Consider the following 11,296-nt stretch of genomic DNA (forward strand, 5'->3'; position numbering starts at 1 on the left):
AATCCGTCTCAATTTTGTATGTAAAAGGAGGGAAGGAGGGAAGGAGGGAGAGGTGTTTTGCAGATAACCGCTTGGACGGATAGAACAAAGCAGAAAGCATTTTTTATTTATCGGATAACCTCAAAACTTGCGTTAAATGATCTTAATCCTAGCGGGCCTCATCTTGGGGGCAATCACAATCACCAGCAAAACAAAAAGCTTCGCTGTTCGTACGACAGGATATCATTCCTAGGGCTGTCACAATATATCGAAAAACAGGTATATCGCAATACACGGGTATATTGTATTGTACCACAATACAGAGATAAAATATTGCTGTTTCACAATATTTAAAAAAAAGCAAGCTGATTTTTATGTATCTCATTCTGCTTGGTAATTTAACTTTGCAAGTTACTACAAATTCTAACAGATATGCCAATAAGCATGAAACAGGCTTTAAATAGTGGTGGGAATTAGTTCAAATTTTGTAATTGATGGTTGGTTTGACAACAAGAGATCCCAGAGGGATCTTGGCGCCCACCTTTGTACCATTTTCATTAGTTCTTTGTCAGTTCGATCTTTTCTCTTCTTTCCTCTAATCTGTTTGATCTAGTCATGTTAACAGTAAATGCACCTTGAGGTAACTTTTGATCTAAACCTAATACTGATGTGTATGAAAGCCAACCTTCAAAGTGAGTTTGTCATTTCACATATTTACTAGTACAGTACTTAAATTAAGTGAAAGAAATAGAATCGATCATTGCAATAGGAGAAAAATCTGTTTAGTTCTTCTTTTAATCCATTTTGTTTTTATGATCAGTCTCAAAATATAACATGCACAACGAGAGATCAAGGGGAACCTACATATAAAATTTGAGAAAGATCCCTCCCGTACTTCCCGAGAAATAGCGATAACAAACTTTCACAATCAAAATCCAAGACGGCTGCCTGTCGGCAATGTTGTTTATCGGATCAGTCTCAAAAACTGCACTGCACAGCTAAGGACCAAGGGGAACCTACATATAAAATTTGAGAAAGATCCCTCTAGTACTTCTTGAGAAATAGCGAAAACAAATTTTAACTATCAAAATCCAAGATGGCTGCCTGTCGGCCATGTTGTTTATCCGATCAGTCTCAAAAGTTACCCTGCACAGCTAAGGACCAAGGGGAACCTACATATAAAATTTGAGAAAGGTCCCTCTGGTACTTCTTGAGAAATAGCGATAACAAACTTTCACTATCAAAAACCAAGATGGCTGCCTGTCGGCCATGTTGTTTATCCGATCAGTCTCAAAAATTTCCCTGTACAGCTAAGGACCAAGGGGAACCTACATATAAAATTTGAGAAAGGTCCCTCTAGTACTTCTTGAGAAATAGCGATAACAAACTTTCACTATCAAAATCCAAGATGGCTGCCTGTCGGCCATGTTGTTTATCCGGTCAGTCTCAAAAATTTCCCTGCACAGCTAAGGACCAAGGGGAACCTACATATAAAATTTGAGAAAGGTCCCTCTAGTACTTCTTGAGAAATAGCAATAACAAACTTTCACTATCAAAATCCAAGATGGCTGCCTGTGTGCCATGTTGTTTATCCGATCAGTCTCGAAAGTTTCCCTGCACAGCTAAGGACCAAGGGGAACCTGCATATAAAATTTGAGAAAGATCCCTCTGGTACTTCTTGAGAAATACCGATAACAAGAATTGTTTACGGACGGACGACGGACCACGGACGCAGGGTGATTTGAGGCTAAAAAGTGACCAATCACTAGGCCGATACTTGTCCTTCGAAGATTACAGAGGAGCAATGCCCGACCTCAAAGCCAGTAAGTTTTACCGTTACGCGACCGCAAGATTATTTTTATGTATATCAAAGGATCAAGCTAGTCATCTCGTCTCCTTCAATTTTGCTATGACATATTCCAGGGGTGCACAGAGCGAAAGTGAGTGTAACCCCTGGATATCGAGGATGGCGTAACCCCTGGATCCCGGAGTATCAAGGACGCCCAAGAGTCGAATCACATTCAAGGGTCTATTGAAAGCCCTGCTATGATACGTTGTGATTAGGCTATTTCGAGCAGTCAACAGAATTTCGGAAATTGTATTTTGAAAAGTACAGAGGTCCACATATTTGATGATTATCACTTGGACAGACAGGTGACATTAAAACCTATCTTGAATATTGGTGAAAAGAACAAATAACAAGAGTAACAACCATTTGATACAAAGATAATTTACTTATAGCACATATGAAGGAAAACAAAGCACTAATCAATGTAATGTCACAATGTGATTATCCTCAATCGTCATATCCGTAATACACTGGGTCCAATCTGTGTTGTAAAGGCATAATCATATATCGCCCTGGGCTTAACCAATGTCGCCCCACAGACTCTCTCTCTACAACCTTTTATACATCTATAAACAGCACTAGTACTTATAAACCGGTCTTGTTCTTCAGTGTTATTTATATATTTGACCTTTGACCAGCTACATCAATGATCAGTAAACTTGACCTTTGACATTTTAATGAAATAACATGTCCTGCATTCGGTTTTTTGACAAGACCTCATCGCCCCATTCCCCTCCTCACTAATTTTGGAGGTATTACGTAAAAAGACGAATATTCTATGTGATAAATCAACCCACTTGGACTTTGTTACGGGTGAATAGTATTATACACTATCCTATTATTTAATGATTACACCAGTTCTCTTCAATATCATGCTTTCTTATGAATATGCCATGCTAGGAGATGTCAAGCATTGAATATCCATGCCCTCGAAATGTAGGAACTAATTAGTCCTGTTATGAATCGTCAGCACTCCCTTACCATGTCAAAAGTGTTGAATATTCGTAAGATGTTGCATCCTAGATAGCTACAACAACAAGAACTGTATTAATAAATGTTGAATATGAAAAAAAAATGCATCATAGATCACTACATATAGTACTAGTGGAAACCACTGTTGAATATTCGTGATCTGTTGCATAATTGATTAGGTGATAATAGCTATTGAATATTCATATTCCTTTCCTCGTGTACTAAACCACCGTGATAGGTAGTGAGTAGTACGTACCTATCACACTATTCCCCAGTATAACTTATTTTCTGTTATCATTCACGCCCTCTCCACAAAAGGATTCCTAATCACACAGCCCATAATCAAAATAATACAGAACTCTTCAGTAAATGAAAGAAAAAATATTCATCTTTCAAATAATTGTCTAGTCAAGATTTTTTTACCTTACATGAAATTTTACATGCAGCTATTGGGGTCAAGTCTACCACACCGACTACTGTGAAATCAGATATTTTTGTGGGGGCCTAAATTTCGTGGTTTTTCACAACAAAACACCATTTTGTGGATACATGAATTCATGGATTACGAGTACCCACTCAAACGGAGAATTGCTTTAACAAACTTTAAATTACTTAGTGGACTTATAAATTGTGTAATGAAGATAACCCATGAAATCAACGAAATTAAAAAACCCATGGAAATTAGGAATTTCACAGTGTTTCATGATAGTCACATTCAGAACATTAACACTACATACTTGTATCTGTACTGTTTTTGCCCCACTAACCTTCAATTTTGCCATTGTTTGCTCCATGTTGCATTCACTATCCCGCTTCTGTTCAATTTAGTAAAACCTGGTTATACTGCAACTATATAGCCAAATAAAGGGGTTTAGATATATATACCATAGGATATGCATAAAGGATTTTTTAAGAAAAAGGAAAAGTGGCCCTTAAATTAGACTGGCAGTAAGCAAGGTGGTTAATTGAACCAGAGGTATTTTATCAACTTTTGAATGAATATAAATTTAAGGAGAGGCATTATATCAAGGTTTTACTGTAAATAAATAAGGAGCATTATAACGGCAAGGTTTTACTGTCTATAAACCAGAGACATAATAACAAGGTTTTACTGTATATAAAAGAGGGCATTATATCAAGGTTTTACAGTCTATAAACCAGAGGCATTATGACAAGGTTTTACTGTATATAAAAGAGGGCATTATATCCAGGTTTTACTGCATATAAAGGAAGGGCATATACATTATATCAAGGGTTTACTTTAAAAAAAGAAAAAGAAAAGGTTGACCGACCTTATGTTAAATTCTACCTGTTGTTCAACAGCAAAATGGCAAAATGAAAATTGGGGCAAAACTTCGATGATTTAGAGTATAAAAGTAATCTTTCAGAGCTGAATTTACAGTCGTTGAAAATCTTGAGGAAACACGGTAACTATCTGACCACTCAAAATGGGTGAAGAAAAATGTATGAGTTCAAAAATGACAGCACATTCCAAATGTTGCAGGTGAATCACATGAACATATTAACAAAACCATGAGTCACCTGATACTTGATAAATAGGAGTTTACATCATCCTTCACAAAACCTCAGTCTTACATGAATAAGAAAAATGTATATCCAGGCAGCTAATACTACAGTAAGACCAAAACATTTGATCTCTGCATCAAGTCTGAATCAAAGCTTACATGACAACATCTTTAGGTGGCTTCTGTCTGTATTATGGGTATATATAAAGTTTGATTCAAACTCTGACAGAGAGGTATAAAATAACAATAATACGTTCAATGACTTCTTGTTATTTCTTGAGTAAAATGGCAAAAGAAAACTAATCAATTTTACAGGTATAACGCAAAAAAACCCAGATAGGTATACTTTTTACTTTAAAATGTTAAAAAAACAAAAACATTATTTAAAGAGCAACACTAACCTAATTTGGACTATAAATTCAACAATCAAACATTTACATAAATTTAAGTGTATATGCTACCTTACACATATTAGTCACTTGTGTTCAGAGTTATCTCCTCCTTATAAAAATACCATGATTCTATATTAAATTTAAACATTACTTGAGTGTTATCAATGCAATTCTTTAAGTTATGAACCTTTTAAACACCAAGTCCACTTTCTGTAGAACGCTTTAAGATTGGAGATACAAATCAAGAAGGTAGCATACATCCCTAAATGCAGCTCAATTAGAGAGATGAGAAAGTATTATCAAAGGTAGGTAACTATAGAAAATGTGGATGAATCAAAAACATTTTTATATCGTTATAATACAATTAATATGGTATCAATGGCTAGGCCTCACACGGTTGACACAAATATTGCATGGCTTTGGGAACAAGTTTTAAATTAATACTAAGGTGCACAAGGTGATGATTACATATCTTATCAACCTATATAATTATACTGATATTCCACCCAATCAAATTCTTCCTCTGATATCCTACATGTTGTATGTATTGATGACAATACAATATAAATGCATCTATAAATCGATACACAAGGTCCCCCAGTCCGGAAAAAATTCAGACTGAAGTCCAAATGACATTATCTCCAATTTTTCAGTGCTGTATCAAAGGTGATTTAAACATTACATGTAGATGGTATTGTAAATATGATCTTTCTGACAAAAAATTGGCATATATCATTAAATGCAAGTAGATATACTATTGTAATATCAATGACTCTGTGAAAATACTACTGTCCTAGTTTTAAATGAAATTTACATCAGTCAAATATTACATGTACAAAATGTAAATTCAGCCTGTTAAATATTTCAAATAGAAACACATATTTAAATGATTTAACAAAATTAGTCAAAATCATCAAATGAATAACAGTCTGCCTTCATCGGAACAGAACAAATATTGAGACTAAAAAGTTACATATTTACTCGTGTCATTTAAACCTGAAAAATCTTTCAGATTTGATACAAAACTGAATATAAGAAATGCCTCAAACTTGAAAGTCAAAAAATAGTTGCAGAAACAGCAACAGAGTTCTTCCCTGAAAAAATTAGATTACTCGAGAAATGCAGCACAAGAATATAAAACCTAACTTGACAAATATGTACCCAGTAAAACCTGTCTAATCCGACACCACATGGGTGATAATATACTGGGCAAATTAATCAGGGTGTCAGAATGCAAAGGTCTTGATTGGTAAGATTCATTAGAAATGAGATTTCAGCATTATCTTGGATGACAGAATATTCAGGGGTCAGATTAGACAGGTTTCCTAATACATTTACAGTAAAACACAGTTAACTCCAACGTGGATGAGTATAAAACCCTGTGTAGTAATTCCCTTATATAAACTTAGATGAATCTATGTGCGGCCAGCTTCAGTCGTTATAGTTGTTTGATGGAGATACTTGAACACTAATGACTAGAATACGTCTAACAGAAACAGATGATGAGTTCCCCGCCACCTAGTCTTTAACCCTTACGTCACTCTGTAGCTTTAGTAGACTGTACCATGCATTGATATAGATGAGCCCATTATGGTTTACAGTGTTGAAAGGGTTAATATTTTCCGTGCAAATACTTCACATCCACACCTGCATTTTTGCGATTTTTCCATATTATTCTTGATAAATGTATTCAAATTGAATAATGTTTCTTTAAACAGATATTTATCACAAAAATGTATTTTTCACATACAAGTCCTACAGATTGAACAGACATTTCAATTTTGATTCATTCGACTTTTATCCACACATTTTGAGTTTAACAGGCTTCACCGTAACAAATATTCACAGGTCAGCTTGTACATTGTACCCTAACGTTCCTCCCTCTCACCACAGAATCCCAACGTCTACAAAGTATCACATGTTAATACCATTTTGTCCTGCCAAAGCTGTCCACAATTCGCACTACATTTTAATATATACCTCCACATACTGCAAACGTTGTACTGAACCACACACATGTCACATATCAATAGTAATGTGTACTGCATACCTCTTGCTATTAAGTTCAGTATACATTTCTCTACACAAGAGACTTGTCAATTACAAAAGGCAAATCCATGAAGAATGGAGACAAAATATCGTTAACATTTCAATATTGTGACCATCGCTGTTGACATCCACGCTACTTTGGAGGTTGTGTAAATAGTTTCACTTTGTCTTCCACAACAGCGACAAGTTTCTTGTTAAGTAGTCGGTCAAAATGATCGTTAATGCTCGTGTGGTGGTACCTGGGATGTACCAGAGATTCTGCCGGCACCACAGCCAATATACCAGCAAAGTCGTGGACAAACTGGCACCTGTGAATAAACAAGTCAATGTCAGCACTGTGGTCATATTTCATTCCTGATTTAATTCATATCTGTATCATTATTATTTCAACATATTCACACACATTTCTCGTTCATCCAGCCACAACATCCACCACTTGGACTGTCCGAAATCTTTAATTGATGATTTTGGAAGACATTTTACAAGAGCACCACAAATGGTGCAAAATATGCCCATTGTTACTTTTTATTTCAAAAACAAGAAGAAATGTGGATCAGGATGGGACTGAACAGAAAAGCAATGGTAATGGATTATGCTACATGCACCCTGCCTCTACATTAAATGACAGGACATAAAAAGACTATCAATTTTTTTCCTACTTTCCCATATGGATTCCCTTAGATTTTGAAATATCATCCGAACAAACTTTAAGGGTTTAATAATAATAAAAATAAAATAAAAAAATATCAGTGGATTTTTTACCCCTCCACAAATTGAAGTCGGACAAGACACCATGAAGCAGTACTCACCATATACTCTGTAGCTGGTTATCCAGGTCTAGAGGAGACGATTTGACGTAGAGGGTTTCGCCTCGGTGTAGGAGACTGCTGATCACAGAACTGCCAAACTGTAACACAACACATACCAACTTGATGAGGAAACCAATATGAACAATAAGGCCCAAAAGACCTGTATCTGGAGGCACGGTAGTCTAGCGGTAGTGCGCTCATGACTGAAGGGTTGCAGGTTCGAGGCACTGTGTTGTATCTTTAAGCAAGATACTTTACTCCATTTGTTCCAGTCTACTCAGCTGTAAATGAGTACGTGGTTGGGCAGTGCTAAAATTGTTGAATGCTAGCTTAGAGTGCCGAAATGGCCGCACCGGCTGTATGCTCCCCAGGGAGTTGAGAAAGATATTGGCTGGTTGCAAAGGCCCTTTAACCACAGATAATAATTTGTGAACCGCTTTGAGACGACCTACGAACTAGGTTGTGATAGAGCGGTATATAAGAACCTCAAATTACCCGGTATTATTATTATTATCATTTGCCAGTTACTGAATGCTGATGCCTCTGTGACTTTCTAAGTGATTTTTGTCCAATTTATTAAACAAAGAAATAAAATCTACTTCAAATTTATATTAAATTACTGTATTTAACAAATTTCAGTTTAAAGTAAGGGCCAAGTATCATTAGCATACACTTGTTGGATCTGCCTTAGAAAACTTTTACATACTTTGAACAAACTTTGGAATCATAGAAAACCTGAAAGTAGTAGCGAATTTGAATAGTTCAACACATTTGACCCCTATAACATAGAAAGAGAATAAAGGTCATTTGACAAGGTCAACTGACAGATGATGGTTGTTTTTGTAAAAATTAAGTGATTTACAGTGACTAAATAGTGAAATAAAGAGACAAACCACTTACTTTGTTTTGAATCGCTACAGCCACAGATTTGGACTGGTTGTTGCTGGACTCCATTTGTAGCTCCTTGGAGAACTTGACCAAAGAGTCCAGATCACAGATGTCGAGTACTTGTGTGACCGTGTCATGTAGAACCATCAGGCCCTGATCAAACACAGAAGCAGAGAAATCAAACAGTTATATCATCCCCTTAAGGATAGACAAGTCACTGCCTTACTAAAACATCTCCTTTGCCAAAAGGTTACACTTTGATAAACTGTAAAATATCTCAAAAACTCAAATAGTACTTCCAGTTTGGTCAACTTATATAAACATATGTATAATGTACAACTCATTTGATAAACCTGTAATTTACATATGTAAATCATTTTTCCTTTGTACAAAATTTGAACATTCTGATATGTTATTTTTGTCTTTTACACATCAAGAATTATGTTGGGATTTTTCTCCATTCATAACATGAGGGTATACAACACGGAAAGGAGAGCAGATTTGTTGACAGAAAGGGGTAGCGACATCAGAAGGGGATTCATTGTCTGATGGAATACAGACTGAGGTAAGTTGGGAGGGAATGCAATGTAAGGGCGGATAAAAGCAAGCAGTGTAGATTTTACGCCCAGGAGAGGGTCGACAATCTTACCTCCTCCTTCTGATCCCTCTTGATGAGTGCTTGGAGATTTCTCAGGAGAAACAAGACCAAACCTTCTGACAAGTCCTGTTAATAAAGAAGGCTGTTCATCAGCGCAAAATCAAACAATAATTTTATTATTCTATTTTACTATCTCTGTGATCACTATATATGTATAGATGGTTTTTCTTTTATCTCTGGGCAACTGATTAAATTTCTGTTGATCAGTCCTGAAATAAACCTTTCAACTGAAAATGCTGTTATAAATTACAGAAAAAACACAAAGAAATATTGAGCTGAAATAATTCCAAAAAGTGTTCTTTTCAATCTGTCATGATGTCAAATTTCAACTGTGATGAAAGTTTCAGATTTTTTCCCCCACATGACATCTTGACAGAAATGAAAACCATAGAAGTCATGACCTTGCTCCTGCAAAATTGGCTGTCTACTATTTGGTAAACTAAATACACCACAAAAACGAAATAAATGTTCTTTGTTGTTGTCAGCATAAATAGAAGGATTGAAGTGCATGCTCTCTTTACTAGTCCTTGCCAAGTGTTTACCTTGTCTAACAAAGGAAGAACTCGGGCGACCAATTTCCTCCCCTTCCTCAATGACATCACAGACAAGAAATGCTCGGAACTGTTTTCGTGAGTAAGATAGCTATGTAGGCTGTGCAGGAGTTCTATCCTTTCAGTGGCCAGAGGTATCCTTAAACAGGTGGGAAAGAAAACATCAGGCATACAATCTTTACAAGTGTTTTAGTAAAAAGACTCCAAACTGATTAATCAAATAGTGACTCTACACCAGGCGATAAAATGTTTATATATCCTCGTTCACAGAATATGAATCAACCACTTAAGCAAACTGGGATGGTCTTATATCCCCAGGTAAAACACATTGTGATTAGTTCCAGTAAGACTTACCTGGACTCCTCTGGTAGTGCTAATACTCTCTTCTCTATATCATCCACCTCCAGCAGTAAGTCGTAACCCTACACAAACAATACACAGTAAGTCGTAACCCTACACAAACAATAAACAGTAAGTCGTTACCCTACACAAACGTTCGGGCCAGGTGAGCGAAAAATGTGAACATTTAAAGACCCCTTCACTATAGACTAGGGGCTTATAAATCACTTTTGATGCAGTAACAACACTTGCACAGCATTTTTGGCAAGAGGACAGTGCATAGAATTTGGGTAAGGGGGGATAATCCAGCAAATTAGGTAAGCTATTTGTATAATCTTAAGCCATCATTTTTCAAATATAAATGTATAAATATATCAAACTAAAGGGTTGGTACCCATGGTTATAACTACCTTTTCTATTTCCATGAGCAGCTGTCGAGACCTTCGTAACTCCTTACTGGTATTCTTGCCATCAGAGTCATCAACGGCCAGACCATGTGACCTCACATCGATGATCTGCCGGGGATTGTGGACACTGGAAGTCGTTAGACGACCTAGAGAACCTTCAAACTGAGCTGTAATAAACGAAATAACCAAAATTATATATCTACACACAGAAAAATGTTTTTTTTATCATACTTCAATTAACATTTTTAAAACAAGACAATAATTATCTTGTAGCTAGGGTTGCTGTTATACATAATGTTCCTAATGTTTTGATCAGTTGGACTTGGTTCGTTCCTTTATAAAACCTGGATAAACTTACTAGTGACCTGATATAGTTTCATAAAAAGCCATGCCAAACCATTTAATGTATTTACAAGTCTTCCAGACTTCATGAATCTTCAATTAATGTAAAGGCTCTTTGTTAGCAATCAAAGGGGAGACAACTTAGACTGTTACCCACCTGGTTTGTAGGCCCGAGTCTCCAGCTTGCCTAGAGAGGGGATGATCAGTTTTGGATCATCATCCTTGTTGTTAAGGCCGTTCTGCTGCATCTTTTGGCGTTCTAACATCTTTTTCTTCAACATATACGTCTGTCACAAGTAAAAGTGTGTTATTAAAGATGTAATTTTTTAGAAATTTGGTTGAAAAATTGGAACGAAACAAATACTTTGAAGCTAACGGACGGAGTTTAACGAATGTGGTCCGTTCCATTAATTTATAAACAGAAAAAAGAAAGGGTTTGAGTCTAATACTACAAACTCAGTGTAATAGATATTATATAAATAGGGATCGTGTCTATTGCTACAAACTTACTGTGTAGTAAAAATCATCTAAATAG

The 11,296-nt window shown here is 36.0% G+C and overlaps 1 protein-coding gene across 3 annotated transcripts in view; it reads right to left on the reverse strand.

The window, feature by feature from the left end:
• Window positions 1-2,193: 2,193 nt before the first annotated feature.
• Window positions 2,194-11,296, reverse strand: part of LOC110452341 (protein PAT1 homolog 1-like) — a 24,691-nt gene continuing 15,588 nt past the window's right edge. For all 3 annotated transcript variants that reach the window (XM_021500797.1, XM_021500796.1, XM_021500795.1), the window contains 8 exons: window positions 10,919-11,048; window positions 10,423-10,586; window positions 10,028-10,095; window positions 9,665-9,812; window positions 9,114-9,188; window positions 8,477-8,617; window positions 7,577-7,674; window positions 2,194-7,075 (listed from right to left, as the gene is read on the reverse strand). In XM_021500797.1, coding sequence (XP_021356472.1) covers window positions 6,901-7,075; window positions 7,577-7,674; window positions 8,477-8,617; window positions 9,114-9,188; window positions 9,665-9,812; window positions 10,028-10,095; window positions 10,423-10,586; window positions 10,919-11,048 — 999 coding nt within the window. In that variant the 3' untranslated portion in view covers window positions 2,194-6,900. The remainder of the gene's footprint in view (window positions 7,076-7,576; window positions 7,675-8,476; window positions 8,618-9,113; window positions 9,189-9,664; window positions 9,813-10,027; window positions 10,096-10,422; window positions 10,587-10,918; window positions 11,049-11,296) is intronic.

Source organism: Mizuhopecten yessoensis, unplaced genomic scaffold, assembly GCF_002113885.1.
Source record: "Mizuhopecten yessoensis strain PY_sf001 unplaced genomic scaffold, ASM211388v2 scaffold6625, whole genome shotgun sequence".
In the NCBI taxonomy this organism is placed as follows: domain Eukaryota; kingdom Metazoa; phylum Mollusca; class Bivalvia; order Pectinida; family Pectinidae; genus Mizuhopecten; species Mizuhopecten yessoensis.